This window comes from Ascaphus truei, chromosome 1 (assembly GCF_040206685.1).
Source record: "Ascaphus truei isolate aAscTru1 chromosome 1, aAscTru1.hap1, whole genome shotgun sequence".
NCBI lineage: Eukaryota > Metazoa > Chordata > Amphibia > Anura > Ascaphidae > Ascaphus > Ascaphus truei.
The window spans coordinates 532,802,473-532,824,877 of record NC_134483.1 but is presented as its reverse complement, the minus strand read 5'-3'; the positions used below and the strand labels follow the sequence as shown (position 1 = coordinate 532,824,877).

Here is a 22,405-nt window from a genome sequence, read left to right as displayed (position 1 = left end):
CTTTTCTGTGTTCCGCTCATACAACGTTTCCCAATGTATACCTATGTTCATTATGTTCGTTGCTTGTTCCATTTTTCTGGCGGTACCAAGAAGGGGGCCTCCATGTCTGCGCATGCGCAGAACGGGGACGGCCGAGGTTGCGCAAGCGCAGAACGGGGACTGCAAGTGCAGAAGCCGAAAATCGCCAGTTCCGCTTTATGGCGGTTTTTGCTTTGCGGTGGTGCCAGGGAAAGAAACCCGCCATACGAGCGGGGCCTGCCTGTACTTGAAAGCGCATAAGAAACTGGAGAAATCGCTAACAAAAAACATGTTAAGAAAATATCCGAGACAAAGCAATTACTGAGGAGATGACAAGAAAGAAAGAAATCCCAAGACAGAATTGACTGCGCAGAGCTGTGCAAGACGATCCACAAACGTATAACTGAAGATGTAAGAAAATGTCGGAAGATAACACAAGCTTAAATACAAAGCAGTGACATGATTGGGAAGAAACAAATTGTTGCACTCAAACAAGACAATGGATTAACTTTAAAAGGCTGTGCACTTATTGTATAGAGAGTTGAGGACTTCTATATGAAATGTATGAGAACATGTATAAAACAGGGCGTAATGCAGCAGCGGAAGGGTGAGGAGAAACTACCGACGATGTACCATGCGTCCTTCCAGAAAATGTGGCAAAGGCACTAAAATCCATGACGAATGGAAAGGCAGCTAGTAAAAATGGAATTACAACTAAAATCTACAAAGAAGCTGGGAAACCAGTAGAAAAAATACTTTCTAAACTCTTAATATGCTGCTTGAAGAACAGGAACATTTCTAGAACAATGGAGAAATACCATTGTTCTCCTCAGCCAAAAGAAAAGAGACAAAGAAGACCTCAAGAGCTAAAGACCAAAGACTTAAGAAAGATACTTGCTAATTGGCTTCAACAGACCCTGGACCTCGCCCAGCCTTTAGAACAAACAGGATTTCATAGTACATACAACACAATGGACCACATCAGTCATACAGGAAGTGATTTCCAGAGATCATGATTACGATCCCCCACTCCGTTTAGGAATCATACAAATTGCGAAAAAGCATTTGATTCTGTCTACGTCACAACGGTTCTAAATGCATTAAGAAATTGGTGTTGAAGAACTGTACATTGATATTATAAACAACATTTTCTAGAATTCCACATCAACCATTAGATTACACGAAGATTAAAGCAAGATAAGGATCAGCAAGGAATCGCGACAGGGAAACACCATGTCACCAACGCTTTTTACACAACCGTAGAAGAATTGGGAGTAAAAAGGAATCAAAAACAATCGTGAAATATTTTTGCCATAAGTCCTAAAGATTTCTAACAACAAATCGGAGAACAGGAAAAAGAATTAATGGGTTCAAAAGCAAACGTCACGTCTGTGACCTCACACTTGTGAAGAAATAAAAATGGCAGTGGGCCGGGCATATCGCAATAAGAAATAACAAAGATGGTACTCGACTGGATTTCAGTGGAAATTAAAAGACCAAGACAACGAGCAAAAGTAATGTGGGACGATGTCATCAGAAAATTTGTTGGAGTAACATGGGGAAGAGGCTTGCCAACTACATTACCTGTAATATCGTCGGGGAGGCCTTCATCCAGTAGTGGATCGACAAGGCCTGATGATGATTATGATGATGAGAGATATACATATCTTGTGTGTGTTTAAGCCCAAGTGCTATTTTTCTAATTTCATAAGAACTCTATCTATAAACGTCACTGTTTGTTGTACATTCTTTTGGCAGTAGCCTCTTTCATTCTATTTATTCGCAACTAGATATTATGAATGGTTCAGCGGTTTTCTATACATGCCTAATTTGATGAGTAGGAGGAACTGCTCCTGTAATTAATTTTACATGACAGTAAGTAAGAATAGGCTAAATGTGTTTGACATATAAGGGGGGAGGGTACAGAGAGAGTAGCCCAAAAAGAACCTATTTGCACTCGCTATTTCAAATAAATGGTTAGGAACAATTGAATCCTTGGGAGGAGCCCATACACAATTTAAAAATACATATTAAAACATTTTATTGAACATCTATGCAAAGACATATACCAACTAATGGGTTTAAAATTGATCAGGGGGTAAGTGGGGACAGAGGGTAACGTACTAGGTACCAACTCATGCAGCTGTAAGCTGCTTACTGCGCCAACCAGTGCTTGCTACAGACAACCCAGTCTTAGTATAAACCTTGAATAGGTTAGATCGCAGGCTTGCGATCCTGCTGGGAAGGTAGTATACAACCTGGTCTCTCCGTCTTTCAGTCACCACTCCGACCCCGCGCCACCTGATGACGTCATGGTTGGGACATCATAAATGAAACCGACGTACGTTTCGCGCCACCTGGCGCTTTCTCAAGGTAATGCATTACCTTGAGAAAGCGCCAGGTGGCGCGAAACGTACGCCGGTTTCTTTTATGATGTCCCAACCAGGACTGGGTTGTCTGTAGCAAGCACTGGTTGGCGCAGTAAGCAGCTTACAGCTGCATGAGTTGGTTTTTTTCTCTGCTCCATGATAAAATAAGGAATACATTTGTACACACGTATTACAGAGTATATGCTATATCAGACTATGTGTCTACCAGTCACATTATAACATCGCATGACAGTAGTCACTATATAACTGATAACTGGGAGGCTTGCACAATATCTGTGTTTTATAACAGGTCATGTGTGTTTCTGTGTGTTTCTGTGCAGTGTATGTATGACGATATAGAGCGGTAGTAAACATTATATGCCTGCTCCTCTGTTTCATGTGAGCAATAGGGAAGTACACACATCCCATTAATGGAATAGATATATTTATCTGACTCAACCACTGGTGCCATAGGATTACCTGTGTGGTATTACTACAAGCACACATAGGAGGCACCTAGTAAGTTACCCTCTGTCCCCACTTACCCCCTGATCAATTTTTAACCCATTAGTTGGTATATGTCTTTGCATAGATGTTCAATAAAATGTTTTAATATGTATTTTTAAATGGTGTATGGGCTCCTCCCAAGGATTCAATTGTTCCTAACCATTTATTTGAAATAGCGAGTGCAAATAGGTTATTATTGGGCTACTCCCTCTGTACCCTCCCCCCTTATATGTACCTACCTATCCTGTATGCACCCTATTTTTTACATTATTCATTACTGGTGGAGAGCGGCAATATATCTTGTTGTGTATAAATGTGTTTGACAAAGTAATCTATTGTTTTGAGTTCCATGTTCATTTTTTTAAACTACCGGTATATTAAATCCTAAGGCTGTGTCCATGGTGGGAGCACGCGGCGTGCACCTGTAGCTGGGGCGGTTTGTGTACTCTAGATTGACGCGGCGGGGAGGCGTGTCGGAGACGTGTAAGTCATGGAGCTGGTTCGCCCTCGTTAGCCAAACCGCTTACCGGCCGTCACGCCACAGAAACAAATGTATTTCTCTTCTGGTAAATGGTGCGCGCCAGCGCTCTGCGTCACGCGTTCTATTGCCAGCATTTTGATCGCATGCGGTCGCGCTCACCATGGACGCAGCCTAACAGAAGGGACCAGTTTATCGGAATTGGAACCTTTACTGAAATTCATCCGTTTGATAAATGACAAACCCAAGATCAACACACATCCACAATCACTAAAAGCAACAACATTTCATCATTACTAACCCTTTCCTTTTATATCACAATGCACAAAATCCTGAAAATCTCTACCTATTTCTAATATTTCATTTACATTTGTGGTGGTGCTGGTGTTATTTAAATAGTTTTTGTTTTTCTTTTAACTTTTATGGTCACACCTCATCAGCCCTTCAATAAATTATTATTATTCTTTTCTTAAACTCATATTTTTTTTGTACTGTGTGAGCTTAGCATAACACGTTTGTGAAATGCTGATTGAGTTCTCGCTTACAATACAAGAGACGTGTACAGTCAGATTTGGGTGTGCGTGTTTATGTTGGTAGTTGCAGGATTTGCTTTCTGGGCACGGCTAAAGATCCATGCATGTTTTTTCTCGTCTTTGACCTAAACGATAAGCCTGTAAACACAAAATAGGAATTAGTTGTGTAGTAATTATATGCCTGATATTTCTCTTCCTGTGGTAAACTGTACAGTGTCTGTCAAATCAAGTAGTTCCTTCGCTGGTTAGGGTTTTCAATGGGAATTGCAGTATGGGAAATCAGATTGTGCTGCAACTGTATCCTGCATCTTTAACACAGTCACTACTAGAGGAACCAGGCGAAGATGTTTCTTCTATAAATTCAGTCAACACCATCATACAGTATGTTTGCACTTTCTACAAGGTTTTAGTTGGTCGCTGCCTTCATTTCTATCCTACTGTAAAATAAAATAGAGAAGCATGCTTGTTCCATTGATGTGCCAGTGAGTCATGCAGTTCATCTTATTGGTTTTGGCATTTAATTAATAGAATTGTTCTCCAGATGGGGCCTCCTGTGGTCAATGTGGAAACGCCACATAGCTTTCCACAGTCGTGCAGCATTCTCTGCTCATCTGGATGTTAATCAATAAATTATCCCTTCATACCTACAAAATCTGCACACAAACAATAAGAGTCTCCCTTTTTTGTCTGCAGATGGCACTATCACTACAGACAACAACTACATCATTTTGACGGCTGCTGTCCCACGCGTTATCTCATTGTTGGTTAGTATTGTTTCTTTGCTAAATAAGGTGTGTGCGTGTGTGTGTGTGTATATCTATATGGAAATGATTTATACATAAATATAATAGATTTTTCTTTTTTTAATCATAGATATCACCATACCTCTTGCATTACCATGTATTAGAACAAAAAATTGCTTTTCGAGTAGGATAGAAGGGATGTTTTTTAGATGTCTGTTGTTTTTTTTTTTTTTGATTTGTTTTTTAGCTAGATTAACATTTTTGAGAAACTGTGTTTGGCCTTTGGAATTGCAGTATTAATTTGTCAAAGCTTAATATTGCATTAATATTATAGAACACTGGAAATACACCATAGTTTATAATAGTATGCCATTTTGTAATCCATTTTTGATTTGCAGGTTGAGGATAATGAAGTAAAACTGTCAGAGAAAGCTTTGAAGACTGTGACGGTGAGACCAAATGATAAAAAAATGAGGCTGGGATTCACTATGCCCCAGTTTGGCGTTAATTGCAGATAAAGTAAATGTCGGTTCAGGCTGAAGCTTCTGAGGTTTAAGTAGAGTTTTTTTGATAATTAAATATTTTTGATCACTAGCTGTCTTTGCCCAGTCCCACCCAACCTTTTTTGTCTTTCAAAATGTTTTTGTTGACCTGCATATTTAATTTAATTTAATTTTTTTCTTATTGACTATGAACCAGGGGGTCCCCCAGAGCTGATCAGCATACCCCCTCACTCTGGGGCCCCCATGGGACCTGAAATATTAGCTTTTTAAAAAAAATGTTTTTACAAATATAGCTGTAATGTCCCTATTCGTCTTTCTAGTATGTTGACGCTCCTGCAGTGAAAGGATAATATATTATAGGTTTTTTATTCTAGGAACATGAATCTTTCCTTGGCAGTTTCCTCGCAGGGGGTGAAGGGGCTTACATGTGTTCAGGCAATTTGCAGACAAAGCCTGAAGAAGGTGAGTGTTCTTCCTGCTTCTCTGGCTTGTGATATTCAACCTGAAATCCCTTCAGTGTACATCTGCGTCGCCCCAAAGGGGGACAGCCTTTGGTGCAGCAGAAGGGCAGCTAAAGGGTGTGAGCCATTTATTGCCGTTCACTGATGTGTGGTAATGTTAAAGCTGCTTTCAATCTGAAACTCACCAGTCCTCTTACCCCCTATCGCCCAATTTTCCAACTCTATCTGTCCATGAAATGCCTGTGAATTGACTGTATAACCCTGTTCATTTAATGTAACCATGTATTGTTGTAACTCTGTGCCCAGGACATACTTGAAAACGAGAGGTAACTATCAATGTATTTCTTCCTGGTAAAATATTTTTATAAATAAAATATTGGGAAGATAGTGGAGTTATCTAGTTATCTATCGTTAGCGAGAAGTCGGGCATAGGGTTAGAATTAGAGGAAGGGAACATGATTGATTAGTTCTGTTTTGGACCTGTTTACGTTGAAGTAGCGGGGGTATATCCAGGTGGAAATAGCAGAAAGACAATTAGTAACATATGTTCCATATAGATTTTGGCGTCGTCATCGTTGAGGTTGTAGTGAAAGTCAAGTGACTGTATTAATTTAGCCAGGGAAGTGGTGTAAAGAGAGAACGGGTCCTAGAACAGAGCCCTGGGAAATATCCACATTGATTTGGTGGGAGGAGGAGGAGGGACCAGAAAAATACTGAAGAAGCAATCTGATAGGAGAACCAAGAAAGGACATTGCTATGGAAGGAGAGTAGGAGACTACTGTCAACAGTATCAAAGCTGCAGTGGACTAGTGAAGAATAAAGTTATTCAAAGGTATTACATAATTACAAGCAAATCATGATTTGCTTGTAGTTATGTAATAAATGTGAACAACTTTCTTCACAATTCTGCTGCCGTGCCGGATTCCTATTTTTGATTTGTACACTATATCATTGCTTAGTACATATGGCCCTTTATTTTCTCGTCGTGCCAGGGTTTTACAGCAGGCACAAATATTTGTTTGCTTCATGTGGCGAGATCTGTGAAGGAAGAGTACCATGAGAAGAACCTAGGTTCATATACGCATTTAATTTTCTTTTCTGTCATTTTAAAGCCTGTTTAATAACATTGTAAATGTAGGCAACAAAGCCTTAGGAAAATGAAAGATCACAATATATGCAATCCGTACATATATGCTTCTTTTGTTAGAGGCTACATCCTAACAAAGAAGGAATCCGTAAACCAGCACAAGGTTCCCGCTGCTGAAACTAAGGCATTTCTTGGAAAATCTCAATGGCCGTCCTTCTGAGGAGTGCCACCAATTTATTTTATATCAATATTTCTCTAAAATAGAACAGTTTACGTAGATTTCCAATTATGATCATCATGGAAATTATATTTTGATATACAGTAGGCAAATTTTTTACTTCAATACTTTATTGACCACTGATAATTTCCCTTTTATTCTCGCAATGCATAATAAGTTGAAGAAGCAATCAATGTCTGCTTCTTTTTTGTTAAATTTTACATGGAGTATAGATTTTCCTTGCCTCTTTGAAACAATAAGTCACCTGAAGCTGGACCCTGGCAGTCCAAACTACGGTGACCCCATGATTCCTGTGATATCTCATTTTTAAATTCCCTTAAAAGAGCTGTTGCCTGGGAGAAACAATATGGCCACTGGGGTCAACCTTGTTCTGACTGCCATTAGGAAGCAATGACATCATTCTTGCATTGCAGCTTCTGATTGGATGACCTTGAAGCCATCTTTGTTTTTCCTTGCAAGAACTGGTGAAAGTAAAATATGAAATATCTTGCCAAGCGGGGAGGGGGGTGAGGGGTCCTCAGACCTTCGGGTGCCGATATTCAGCTGCTGAGGTCTCCTTGGTTAATATAAGGTAGTAAAAAATAATAATACTTAATGTTTGGTGGGTATTGCTGCTGCCATGTATAGTACAGCGGGGAAAAACTACAGTGGACTTAGGGGCCCTGAATTTAACTTTGATGTTTTTGTAATGCATCTGAACGATCTGTTTTACTATGCTTGTTAATGGTAACCACATATTTTTCAGGTAAATTGTATTTCTTTTCTGATGGCATTCTGTTTCTTCACCCTTACCATGGGAGCATTATAATTTCAAGGAATCATATGACTTCTATCAAATTTCATGACGGAGTAAGTAAACAATGAAATAAAATGTATAATTTTTTAGATTTTCTGTGCACCTACTTCAAATTAAAATCCAAGCATTATTATATTTAGATATTTCCCATTAGGTATCCTAGATTTAATTTGACAGAATGTATTTGAATAGAATTTTGTTACTGCAGAGTTTATTGCTAAGGTTATGCTAACCTGAACCAAAACATAGGCTGTGAAAATATCTATATGTCCATTACACAGAGACATTTATTCTCAGTAAAGCATTACTCCTCATTTATCAGTGGAACTATGTGAGCATCAAGATAAGACTAAACATCACTCTCTTGTAGATCCTTTGTAGGGAGCTTGCTTCATGGCTTAATACACAGAGAAAGTACCTTTGACCAAATCTTAATAGAAAGTAGTTTTCTCCCGCAATCTCAGAATACTTTTTCATTAGAGCACTTTTGTCACTTGAGGTCAGCTTATCAGTAAAAGTATGTAAGGGACACATGAGCATCACAACTGACATATTGACACTATCCCTCTTAGCAACAGGTTTTTTCGTGAGCTGCAATGGGTGAAACCCTAAAGCAAAATGAACCAACTTTAACAGGGGTTTTATTTATTAGCTTAGAATCCCTAGCTGCAGTGGAAGCGCTGTATGCTATGAGATAATGGTGAAAAGCAGCGTTACTGACCGGTTTGAGACGTGAAGATGCTCACAAGGGATATTTTTTGTTTAATTAAACTTCTCTATTGGTTAAGTCATAATAGTGCAGAGTTTTAAGGGGCAGTTTTACAAGATCAGAACAAGAAACAGGCCTGGTGAAAATGTACCTGGTTTAGGAAATTCTTATTTAGCAAGAGTAGAAAAGGCTAAAAACCTAAAAGCAAGAGTAGAATTATATTTATTAACTGAATGAATGTTGTTCGAAACATGACTGACTTCTCGTGACTTTCATTTCATTGATAGGAAATAGATATTTTCTAAAGGCAATACAAAATAGCAAGGCGGGTGTTTTATGCCCTTTAAAAACACTGCTGCAAATGTTTGCATAGTTACTTTATCCTTTTGTTTACCTATTGTCCTGACCTAGTATACCTTTTAAATGCATTTTGTGAGCAGGAAAGTCCATGTAAAAAGTTTTGAAATGGTGTAGGCACTCATAAATGCTGGATCAATGTATATGCAAATCATTAAGTCACGCATAAATAGAGACACAGGAATTGAGACTAATAGTAACCAAATGATTGGAGCAAATGAGTAAAAGTCTCAGAAATAAAGTCCATAAGAAGCAAAGTTACCCTGAAGGTATGAGCTAGTGGGCATGAACCTACCCATTGGGATAGCCCCTGGATCATTCTTATAATAATGAGACAACATACTGCAATGCAAATATACTCACAGTTGTGTGTCTCTGTCTTGTGTCTCCTTAATGGGCGTGCTGCCAATAATGTGGTGAAGATGAGCAAAAAGCAAAAAATTTGGCGCACAGCCAAGGAGAGTGGGTGAAGTGGGAAAATTAAAATTATTTTATTAGGTCTACATTAAAATAACATAGGTAAAGCAACCCTCCTACGCGTTTCGTGCGTTTCATAGGAGGGTTGCTTTACCGCCGTTTTTTTAATGTAGACCTAATAAAATAATTTTATTTTTCCACTTCACCCACTCTCTTTGGCTGCGCACCAAGTATTTTGCTTTTTGCTCATCTTGTGAGCAGGAAAAACTGTTTTATAAAGCAGCACGGAATAAATTGCTCTCAAAGGTACAATGTTACCTACTTTCTATAGCGGCCTACTGATAACCGCAAAATGTTTTCCTTAGATACTTATAAGTGAATTTGTCCCATTCATCCATAATATTGATCATTGCTGCCATGGTACTTTTCCTGTGCACTAGTGGAGTTGCACCTCCTGCTTTACAGTGGGATTCAGAGAGAGGGGATGCTATATGGATATACCTTACAAAATAGCTACCAACATAGAGGTGCCAGGTATCTTGGAAGACAGCAAAAGTTGCAACCTTAGTAAATATGGCCCTTTATTTCTTAAGTGATACACCGTAAGACACCTATTCTAGAAAACACCTTACAGCCCTTTAACTTGAATAGGCCATATTTACTATACAGACACTTTTTGTGCTGGAAGACACATGGATCATAAATGGCTATATTTACTAAACGGTGTTGAAAGGTGTCTAATGGAGTAGCAATTGGCAAATATGGTCCAAAATGCTTTTGTAACAAAGTGTTTTCCTGGTGTACGACCATTGGTATTCTACACACAGACACTATAAAAAGGTGCTCGATTACAACAGTGGCGGAGACAAAAGTTGCAAAGAGTATTCTGATTCGTGCTTCAGTAAAGTGAGATGGGATTATTTGCAAATTCAAAAAGAAAAAGTGAAATGGAGAAGAGATATAAGAATATATCATTTGTAATAAACACTATAGAAGCGCTCGCGTGTCATCACAACCATTGAGTCTTCTCAGCCACCACAGCATGTGTAGAAAACACGTGCCACCTTCAGGTGAATACTATATGTTAGCAGTAACTTCCACTGCTCCAAAAGCCAGCTTTAAATGAACATTCTCCTCCTCCTTTCTCAACCATAGATAGGCAAGGAAAGAAGCCGGAATATGTTTCATAATAACGTCGGCACTCGGAGTGTAGTCTGCTGCAATCGTCCTCCGTGCCAAACACGTTTCACAAGAGAGACTCCTATAAAAGTCCCACATGTGGGGCTGTGATGACCCACTGGTGCTTTCTTATTTTAAATTGGTGGGGGTGAGAGGAAGAGTGGGGTTTAAATACAATTATAATTATATACGTATCTCTTCTCCGTTGCGATATTTCCTTCTGTGTTTGCATCTTGGATATGGATTCCGGTAATTCTGGGAGCTGAAATAAGAAGCACAAAGAGTAATTGGACAATAAGAAGTTTCCCTACACGTGAATAAACTCTAGTATACATCCAAGATTGTTAATTTACAGCGTTACAATCTTTAAGACTTGCATAATACATGCTTTTCCATTTTTCTTTGTCTTTTCATAGGACTCAACCAGTGTGGTGGCTGCTCTCCTCGTTGAGTTTAAAAGTTCATTGCTTCCTCATCTTCCTATTCATTTCAATTGTCCTGGCAACTTTCTCATGTTTGTACTTTTTCCAAAATCTAAGAGCTATCGAGCCTTTTACTCACAGGTAATTTTATACAGGAAAATTTGTCTTGATTTTTGATTTGTACTAATCCATTAAAAGCAGCAACCCCCCTCCATTATACAGATAGATGTAGAGGTATCTGCACCGTGTTAGCCGAGCTTAATAATCAAAAACAAATAGTCGATAACGTTCTGTTTCTAACAAAATTCTTTTATTTGTGCGAGCTTTGGAGATACACTGATCTCTTCTTCTGGCAATGTTACAGTTGATTAAAAGTCATAAATCGCGTACTGCACAGGGGGGGGGGTTAGGCTTCACCCCCAGAGATAACATTCCTAGCAGTCCTGTTTGAAAGTACATTTCTTGACTTAATCAATTGTAACATCGCTGGAAGAAGAGATCACTGTATCTTGAAAGCTCGCACAAATAAAAGTATTTCGTTAGCCACGGAACGTCATCGACTACTTGTATCCGGAGGGGGCCAGTCTTGGGGAAAAATGGCTGCTGGGTTCATGCATTATAAATTTGTAATGTCATGCTATGATGAAATTGAGGTTTCCTATTGCCCCGTTGGGGTGAGGGCTGGATGGCAGCTGTATTGATTTCCAAAAGTAACGAGAAACACCAGCACATAAAAAGTTAAATATCTTGGAAACCACAGAGATAAATATAGCACTCTTCTGCTCCGGGGGGCCCCTCATTCCTATTCTGATTTAAATATATTTATATATATATATATTTAGAAAGTTAATAATGAACATAATTCTATATTTTAATTAATAATTCATGAACTGTTCTTCATTTTAACATGCCTTAACAAAGCATTATGCTTTATTCACTTAAACTGTAGTTAATACTTCATTAACAAGACATTAATGTCTTACATATTGGAAAGGGGCATCATCTTTTGCCATACTAGTTTATTGCGGTTATAGCGGGTGGCGCTATATTCTTCTAAAATGCACGTAGTTCTTTTGGGAACAGTCTAATTGTGCAAGTGACGTTTTTAGCCATTAAAATACCTTGCCTAGAATAGAATTGCATCAGAGTAACGCTTTTGGATGTGCACATCTCAGTGCCTGCCGTACCACCTCGCCCAGTGGGTGCAAGGTTCAAAATGGGGCTCTTACACAGGAGGATAGTTTGAAAGGGTTTCTAGAAATTGGAAGCAGATGGGGACTTTGCTGGCAAGTATCAAATAATTTCAATAAAAATGAGAAAGATAATCTTTAATAGATAACTAAACATTACCAGTACTAATTCTTCATCTACATGTGTGTATGTATATACATACACACACACACACACACACACACACACACACACACACACACACACACACACACACACACACACACACACACACAATGTTATCCCTAGCTCCTGTATTTTGTGGTGCTGCGTGACCTGTCAGTCGCCGCTGAAGCCGGTCACTGCGCCACTTAGTGGTGGGGTGGCAGTGGTCCCGAGAGCGGGCGGCAGAGGCTAGCGACGCCTGGGGGATGGAGTGACGCAGAGAGCTCCAACACTGTACCCGTCCCTGCTCTGCATGTGGTCAGTGTTGGGATGGGGCAGTGAGTGCCAGTGTGCGAATTGTGTTCATATTACATGTTTCTGTCATAAAAATGGCTCCCACGTTAATTCCTAATAAGGTCTAAAATATATAAAGTAAGAGAGCAAAGGAAGCTATGATCCATCCAGTTTGCCTCTCGCACACAACGTGCTCACATCTGCAGTAGAGGAGCCTGTTGTATTGACGTACATGGCATGTGGGACTTCCAAAGTATTCTGAAACTAATCTTGAAAGGAAAAAACATTTATTATTAATCTTGTCAAATCCGTTTCACACGGTAATTCATGTTTTGGCTTCTGTTTAGGTGTTGTCCTCCTGGCAGCAGCCGACAGAGAGCTCAGGAATCGTTTTAAGGCTAATCGGAGAAGATCAGATCTCTGCAGAGCAAAGAAAAATGTAAGTCAAGTCCTTTATGGTTTCATTTTCTTTTATAACTTTTCTCTTTTAACAGATGTGACTCTATTTTCTGGCTTAATGTTTGAGAGATTTTGCATCTGTAATATGTTGGAAATCATAAAGAAAATATGTTTTCAGAAAAATTGGAGTATGGTTTATGCTTAATAAATAATCTTATATTTTAAATGATAATTTACCTTCTTGAATATTTGTTACTGTTCTTATTTATTTCGAAATATGCAAAAAAAAAAAAAGTGCAAATTCATGTTTTATGTTCTTGCATTTCAATAAGAAACTTAACAGCTATGATATCTACTAATACCACCCTATTTCCTCAATTCTAAGATGCACCTTTGTTTAGATTTTCACATGTCTGAAATCGGGGTGCGTCTTGAGATCGATGTATTTAAAAAAAGTGTCTACAGTACTAACCCCCTCTTTTCACTTAACATGTTTCAGGAGACGTCCCATGTCAGCGGAGGACGAAGTGTGCAGCGCCGGCAGGAGAGGTCCCACGTCTGCAGATGGTTGAAGATGGACAGCGGGCGGGAGTGCGGTGTCGGCGGCAGGACAGGTCCCAAGTCTGCAGGTGAATGAAGATAAGAAGACAGCGGCTGTGCGGTGGTGGAGGCGGCTAATAGATCATAATAGCAGAAGCAGAGCGGCATAGTGGAACGGCTTGGGAGGTGCACACTGTAAGTAACACCGGAAGTTGACCGGTTACATCGTTCACCTCCCAAGCCGTTCCCCCTATGCCGCTCTGCTCCTGATCAGCTCTCCTGCTATTATGATCTGCCGCCGCACCCCACCACACGCCCGCTGTCTTCTTATCTTCTTTCACCTGCAGACTTTGGACCTGTCCTGCTGCCGCACACCCACCCGCTGTCCATCTTCAACCATCTGCAGACGTGGGACCTCTCCTGCCGCCGCCCTCTTAATCCTCCGCTGACATGGGACCTCTCCTGAAACATGGTAAGTGAAAAATTAATTTTCCTCGATTTGTAAGGGCCAAATCGATGGTGCGTCTTACAATCGAGGAAATACGGTATGTGTTTTGTACACTGGTTTGTGCCTTTCTTATGCATTATCAGAATAAGGGAAACATAGCTGTTTATAGGTTAGGAAAAATGTATTTCTGATTATGCTCAGAGCTTGGCTTTAACTTACATGTAGTATCTAACTCCAGTCCTCAAGAGCTACCAACAGGTCAGGTTTTCAGGATATACCTGCTTCAGCACAGGTGGTGCAGTAAGAAGACTGAGCCACTGAACGTGCCTCCCTGTGCTGAAGCACAGATATCCTGACCTGTTGGTAGCTCTTGGGGTTGGCCACCCCTGTTCTAATAGATTATTTGTAGTGGTAATGCTATGGTGCTACAATACAATCTCTTGTTTAATAGTTACATGAGCATGCAGAATCTTTTTGAGGCATTATCCTATCCTACCGCAGAAAGATGGAGTCAGCTAAAAATGGTATCTGCCAACCTCCCAGGACTAGAAAGGTAAATTATCTCCAGGTTTGATTTTAAAGCAACGTTTTCTTTTGGCTGGTACATTTGCAATGCTCAATAAAATAGTTGCCGCTGAGAATTTTGTAATGGCTCTATCAGTTTGACTTAATTGTTGTATGATAGGAATTGTTCAGCATTCTTTCTCTACATATAAGAAATTAAGGCGATTAGAAAAAAATCCAGGCCCTGCAGAACAAAACCAAACAAGTGAGAATGAGTTGGTAGTGCAATACATTTTTTTGGACTAACACAGAGTTGATTCTTTTTCGATCCTCTCGGTGTTCTTAAGCAGGTTTAGCAAGAATACGGAAACAGAGGACATTACTCGTATCTCCTGATTGTTTACGTCACATTACAATACAGCAGTGGTTCTTCTTTTTTTGAGCAGGGCCACCCCTGAAGGAGTTTTAAAATCTTGAGGGAACCCCTGTTCTTCAGACCTCACCCTCCTTTTCACAAGCACTCACCCACCCTCCTGTTACACGCTTCACATTCATCCTCCCACATCATACTCACCCTTTTACTCAACACACACTCCACATGTATCCCCCTTCTCACACAGCACACTCACCCTCTTCCTTAATCATAAATACCACACCATAAATACCCCCTACTTTTACTTATACCACACACCTTCCCCCACCCCACAAAAAGCACAATCCTTCGCACAAACACAAAGCCCTCACTCCTTTCCTCTTTCCTCCCTCAAACGTAAAACATGCCAGCTACAGTACTCAGCTGGCTATCCTGTGCTGCCTGGAGATGAAAAGGCCCTAGTCTCCTCTGCGCCGGGCTGAGAGAGGAGAGGCAGATTACAGCCTCTACGTCTCAAGGCAGCACAGGTGGCGCCTGCTGAGCAGCCAGCTGAGTTTTCACCTGTGGTCGTGGCATCCTGGCAGAGGGTCTCGGCGCAGCAGGGTTTCCTGGCACCTTGGTTGAGAAACCCTGTAATAGAGAATAGACTCTTATGCCTCTTGTTACTTGTCACACTAGCCTGCCAGCATTCATGCTAACAGGCTGCAAATGCTTTCATATACAAGTACCAACTCTATGACTGAATATAAAGAAATGTGTAGTATTCGGGGGATCTGACAAACTCTAGAATAATTTCTAAAACCAATTGTAATACATATAAGATCTAGGTCCTACAAAGTACTTCCTTGAAATTGTTATGCCCAAAGCTTTTAGTAAAACTGCCATTACCTAACAGATTTTTGACTCATTACTTAATAATTGTGTTTCAAAAGTTTCCTAGAGCACTTTGCAGCGTGCAGTGTGGGTTGTGAACCTGTAACAAGGATACATCTACCTGTACTGCTCCAGCAATCAGAAATCCCTGTAGGAAACAAAGCCGAGAACGATAAGGTAAAATATGGGGCCATTTTGGTTTGTGTACATTTGCATGGAAGACGAGTCCACCTGGAAGCTATGTAACTTCAGTATCAGTGCCACCGGACATGTGAGATCTGATAACTTGGGGCAGCGATCCCATGGTTGCAATCGGTTCCATGATACACACAGAAGTTGAGCGACCTCCACTTCTGCTCCGATCATGTTCACCACTCTGAGCATCAGCCCTATAAAATGAGCACAAACATTAAGGACATTTTGGTGTGCCAGCACTTGTGATGTTCAGGGAAAGTCATAAGGGCAGGGTTAGAGGGTAACTACGGTATAAAATGCAGTGGGGTAAACAAATCCTGCTTAATGTATTTGAAAACGGGAATCCATGGAATCCGGAGCTGAACTGTGGCACTAAGAGATCCAGGTACCACCAGCTGCAGTGAGACTTCACTATATCTCCAAGTAGAATGAAACCAAGGTGTTCGCGGAGTCACCCAATAAAAAGCTGGAATATCATCCGCCAATAGTGTATGGGCTTTCAATGACTGGCCAAATTTAGGCTGACTCATATCGTTCTCCTGAACAAGTATTCATATCCAGGAGTTTTAGACGTTGCATGTCTCTGGAGCCTGGGCATTCCTGCAGAAAGTAAATGCAGCATATCTTTATTTTAGGTGTCTGTTACAGTTATAACAGGACTACCAGGAAGTCACTGCAGTGATCTGTGTATTTTCCTTGTTTCCTTTCAAAAGGAATATGGAAGGTTGGTGAGATTATTTCTTTTTTTTGCCTTCTACTAAATCTTAGAGCAGCTTTTAAGAAAATAGAATTGTTTTTTTATTTTATTGAATTGCTAAAGACTTTTAATTGTTATGACTGTTTTTAATATTTGGGCAATGTTCCTGTTGCACTGTTATGTTTGAATTTACATTTGTATTCTTGTTTACTATATACATTTATTTTATCATCCGTACACTAGGGGGCTCCCTTTTGCTTCTCTGTCTTGGCATCGGTCCCATTGGGATACTGGTGCGTTGGCCGAGATATATGTGGGGTAGTCATGACGTCCTAGTGTAGTAATGGTGGCCACAGGGAGTTTCAGGCAAGATTATAAATTGCACGGAATAACCTTGTGACTGACTCTCTTGACAACTGGTTTCTGTTAGCCCGAAACGTTGGGTGTCTCCTATGCCAGAGTATCAGTCCTTGAAAGTGTAGTTTTTGTATGTTGCCACAGTGTTTGCTAGATTTCGGTTTGTTGCAGCAATACATTATACTGCTAAATTCAGCTTTTTTGTTTTTGTATTCTTTTTTGACAATATTGCCAGTTCACTATTACTAGTACTTACTCTGGTGGCAGTTTTTGAGAGTGCTATCTATAATTTTCTATCCCTTCTCTTTATAATTTGTTATAGTTTATGGATAATATAGAGTAATTTTACATGCCTTGCCTTTTTCTTGCATTCAACGTTTAAAAAAAAGTCTTTGTACTTCAGAGGCATTAAAGAGACCGTATCAAAAAAAAAGAAATATTTTTTCAACGATGTATTATGTTCTTTCTAATCAATCACTATTAAAGTAAACCTCCTGACTTGTTTCCATGAAAGATCAATATGTTTGTATTTACTTCGGGTTCTATGCAATTCATTAATATCAGATACTTTGTGTCACACTCTTATCTGTTTAACTAATGATGCTATCCTAATTACTTTACTGACAATAAAAAGCAGTGGGGATTGATGTTTACTTCAAGACACAAACATTTTTCATTTGAGGGGTTTGGTAATGATTTTAAAAGTATCCAAAGCATTTGGTTATCATGCAAATCGTTTCAACACATTCCAAAAAAAATATATACAGTATATATATTTTTTTCCCCAAACATTTTTATTAGGCATTGATACATCATATAACAAACATTTCGGAGTAAAAATAGCCTAATACAGTAACAATTGTTTTTTTCTTTTTGTTGAAAGATGGAGGGGGGAGAGGGTAGGGGAGGTGGGGCCACTGAAGGTGACCACACAAGAATGTGGTGGACCTCCAGGGTCGCTCAGTGGTCCCGAGAACTAAAACATATATATATTTAAAGTGACTTGCATGTCACTGCCATTGGGTCACTTTGATTGTAGAAGGGACCGCCCTTTTTAAGATTCCAGAAATGAACCCCTCTCAAAATGTTAAATGGTTCTCAGAATTTATTCCCTAGTAAACTAGAGAGTAAACTGGTGGAAAATCAGATGAGGTCTAACACAACACGTGTTCCTATAGAAACAATCAATGTCTGGGGTAACAAAAGCATTTATACCTTAAAGGAGCGCAATCCATATTTAATTATTCTTTTCTTTTTATTACCGGATTGAAGCAGGGGGTCTCCGCAGCTGATCCGTGTTGATTTCAGCTCTGGGGACCCCCTGCTCCCAGAGATACATACCTCCGAAGGGGGGTGCTGGTAGCAGCCCTGCAGGTGTTAAAGCACCATTGTCACGTGGACCAATAAGGAAGCCGCAAGGGATGACTTCACAGCTTCCTATTGGCCCACATGACATTTAAACGCTGTCATGATGTTAGGCACACAAGTGCCTGCCTGCAAAGATACCGGTTCCCCTACTGAGGTACAGTAAGTATCTCTGAAAGCAGGGGGCCCAGGAGCTGAAATTAACACAGTTCAGCTCCGGAGACCCCCTGCTTCAATCCTTTAATAAAAAAATCAATAAAAATAAATTAACCTGGATTGCCGCTTTAATCGAGCATTTCGAGCAAAATCTCCCTCCTCCTCCTCCTGCCCCCACCACCTTTATCAGCACAGGTGGGAAGCAGGAGGTCTCCTCAGTTGAACAGTTAATTAGAGTTGAAGAGTTAATTTCAGCTCCCGGGACCCCTTAGTTTCTGAGATACCTTTGCAGGTGATGCTGGTACTTCCCGTCACGGCTTCCTATTGGCCTTCGTGCTACAGGAGATTTAAAACTACATTTTGTTTCCCCACAAGGTAAATGTTACCTGGGCATCTTCTCTAGTAAATATCTTGGGAAGCAGGGGTCCCCGCAGCTAAAATGAACACTATTCAGCTCCAGAGACCCTTTGCTTCCTACATATGTTATACAAAATAAAAAGAAGATTGTAGGTAGACGGAACCACATCTTTAAGAAACAAACAAAAGTTTGACACATTGAGACTGCTTAAAACTAAAACAAAGTTAGTATTTTTGAGGGGTTAAATAAAAAACAACTGTATTTTCTGATATTGTGTTGACATGCGTTGGTGTCACATAAGGGGAATCATGCCTGTTCAGCGCTTCATGTGCCAGAATTACACACCAGTAACACCTTCATTGAAACTAAGAAGTTCTTGAAGTGGACTTCACCATTATACTTTTCATCCACATCTAATGCATAACAGGTGGATGGTGTATCGCCAGAGCAGCGATGGATCCGAGGATTTCAGCGCAGCTCACTTCCAGAGATATCTTTCAACTATCCTTGATGTACAACGTAACCGCAGTGCCCGTCAGTCTGTTTACTCCAGGAAAAAGATGAGACTCCTTGTGGTTTTGGAAGGGTAAGAACTTGTACACTGTGTAAAATAATTCAAAATATCGAGAACGTTCTCTCTGAAAGTGAAATACTTACGTTTTTAAAGATTGTATAACAGGGTTCGTCAAATGTAGCCTGGGAATGTGCCATGCTGTACGGTGGCACTCGGGCGCTCAGCTGCTTAAGCTACTTGTATCAAATTAGCGGGAACAAAGTGACATCAATTCACTGAAACTCGCTTGTATGTTAAGGTAATTTCAATATAGCAAAGAAGAAAAAAGTTAGAAGCGCAGTCAAAATGGGGTTGTGGTCAAACTAAACACCTTTATTAAAAATCGTGTCCCAGGGATCGCCCTCTAGGACAACAAAAACATAATGATCAATACATAAATAATAATGTTTAAAAACTGTGCAGATGAAGCTGTTGTGCAATTGCATTCAATGGGTCTCCAGAGGGTTAAAAACGGGAGAATCCCGGTGGAAAGTCAGAGTCCTCCAAGCTGTGCACTGCCCGGGCAGGTTTTGGTATAGAGGGGTACCCCAGGGTTGAGCCAATGCTCGATATGCTCACCCTGAATTCACTGCTGGTCCGTGGGGGTCTGGCAGCTTTCTTCAATCCCGAAATCTGCTCCGGTACACGCTGCACAGATGCACGATGGCACACGATACCACACAGCCCTCCGGGTGTCCGGGTCTGATGTCACTTCCGGCCGTGACGCACAGACCCTTCCCGGTAGTCTCTGGGCTGCGTCTGTCAGCTCTCCTCCTCCTGGTGGTTGCTGATGAACAGGCAAACAAACTTGATCAGGTGCTACTGGCTGGAGCCCAATGTATGATGTTACTTGCTCCACTGCACTGAATGAGAGCAAACACCCTATGCTCCTCCTCCTACGCGTTTCACTATTAGATGGCTTCGTCAGGGAATTTCAATATATATGGTACAGATGTTATAATGCTCGATGTTGAAATAATAGAATTGTCCCATCTTTACATTTATTGTAAATTACATTGCAATACACTTTTGGCTGTTCTACTCTTAAATGGTTTCTGATCCAGCCCATGCCAATTTCCCAGTTAACAATTAGGTATAAAACACTTCTACAATTTGAAGTTCCCGCTCTGTGGGAGAAGGTGGTGAGTGTCTGTGACAGACACAATATGTGTGTGTGTTTGTGTATATACAGTATATATAATATATTACTTTTCACTATGGAACTTGTGCACTCACCATTTTTCCTTTATAATGCTAAAGTCTGTTTTTTGCCAGTTTTAATACCACTGAATCACCGCTAGCATACTGTACGTGCTTCATTTATTTAACCCTTTAGGCACTTTCATATATTTCACAATGTTTAGTCCACAAGACAATAAGAAATATTATGCATTTAAAGTAGGTACCTGCTAAAATGGGGTTTACTTTAATGAGGTTACCAGACTTGAATCATTTTTTGATCAAAAGATGCAACTATAAATGACTGCTTTGTTATAAGACTTGGGATCAAAATGTAGAATGTCACTAATAAATTGCAAGCCTATTTGAGAGGAGCGCAGGATTTGTGTATTTGTTTTCCATAGATTTATGGCTAATTCCCTTTCCCTAGCTGCAAAGGTATTCCATTATAGGGCTAGGTCTGACTTCACCTACTGTCATTCTGTTTTCCCTTTTGGAGAACCGTATAATAGCCCTGTTGTACAGTATTTCTGATTGAGTAAAAATCCCTGAAGAACAGGGTATTACAAGCCAATAATGCTCTGGCTGGAAGAGTTGAAAGCCCGAGGCGAAGCCGAGGGACTTTAACCCAGCCAGTACATTATCGGCCAGTAATGCCCTGTTCTGAGGGGATTACAACTATTATAGGCTACAGACCCACAACACACACACACACACACACACTGTATCCCCCCATTACACCCACAAAACCGACTGCTGCCTCCCTCTACTCCCACAAAACGCACACTGCAGCTCCCCTGTAAATCCACAAAACTGCAGGCACACACCAACAAAACACAAACTGCAGCCCCGCTAACACTCACATAACATACACCAACAGAACACACACACAGCACAAAACACTCTGCTGCCCCCCTCTAGACCCACAAAACACACACTCCTCACTCCTGTGCGGAGCTCTCTGCAGGCAGGGTGGGGGAGGAGTCGGTGCCTTGCTGGTGCCTCCTGTCCAATCACCTCCCCTGTTTGAGAGCTGCTCCTGTTCTGTGTGTATGAGAACTCAAAGCTGATTGGCTGAAAAACTTAGCATGGTACCAAAAATTCTGTGCCGTTACTGAATAGATAATGTCTGGAATTTTAACCAATCAGAGGGCAGGGATTTCAATAATGCCTGGAATTTAACAGCTTTAGCCTATAATGTTAATTAATACACCTTTTAAGGAACCTTTTTGGTTGAAATTAAGTTAAAGACAGTTGAGGTTACTCATTAAACCTCAAGAGTCTGGGTGATGGTGTCCTGATTGGCACTATCACAGTTTAATGAATAACTCCCAATGTGTTCTTGTTTACGGTATGTGTAACAGCTGAAGACTTTTTATTTGTTCTTCTTTCCTGGTCTACTCCTGTTTTGTTTTATATAACAAACAGCAATAAAGACAGTATGTGTGGGGGTGCAGTTGCGAGACTACTTTTATATGTACACACACACACACACACACACAGACAGACACACACACACACACACACACACACATCCATTGGAATGGACAAGAAACATATTTGTTAGAAGCATTTGAAAGTACAGTAAATGCACCTTTTAAAATAATCATGCAACAGGACTAGGATTTTTTTTAAAGGCTTTGTCATACAGAACTAAATGATTTCCTTCAGTCAGGTGGTACTATCAGTTAATAGGCAAAGTGCCATGTATTTTGTAGCAATGCTGTGTTCTCGTATACTAACTGTATGTCTGGAACAAACAAGGAGATATAAAATGAATTTCTCAGCCACTTACATCAGGCTTGGGCTGAATGGAGACATTTGTAGTGACAGGTTCCTCTCAACCTCAGGCAACACCTGTAGCTGCCAGCTGTTAGGGCATTCTTCACTTCAGTAGTGCATCTCTACAACAAGGATCAAATCAGTTTGGGAGCCAAAAACTTATTGGTATATGATAAGTGG

The 22,405-nt window shown here is 40.3% G+C and overlaps 1 protein-coding gene across 3 annotated transcripts in view; it reads left to right on the top strand.

The window, feature by feature from the left end:
- Positions 1-22,405, top strand: part of DNAAF9 (dynein axonemal assembly factor 9) — a 109,711-nt gene that overhangs the window by 57,496 nt on the left and 29,810 nt on the right. For all 3 annotated transcript variants that reach the window (XM_075572652.1, XM_075572651.1, XM_075572653.1), the window contains 10 exons: positions 4,599-4,669; positions 5,047-5,097; positions 5,526-5,613; positions 7,683-7,786; positions 10,812-10,958; positions 12,794-12,885; positions 14,285-14,386; positions 15,643-15,760; positions 16,414-16,502; positions 19,139-19,297. In XM_075572652.1, the coding sequence (XP_075428767.1) occupies positions 4,599-4,669; positions 5,047-5,097; positions 5,526-5,613; positions 7,683-7,786; positions 10,812-10,958; positions 12,794-12,885; positions 14,285-14,386; positions 15,643-15,760; positions 16,414-16,502; positions 19,139-19,297 (1,021 nt within the window). The remainder of the gene's footprint in view (positions 1-4,598; positions 4,670-5,046; positions 5,098-5,525; positions 5,614-7,682; positions 7,787-10,811; positions 10,959-12,793; positions 12,886-14,284; positions 14,387-15,642; positions 15,761-16,413; positions 16,503-19,138; positions 19,298-22,405) is intronic.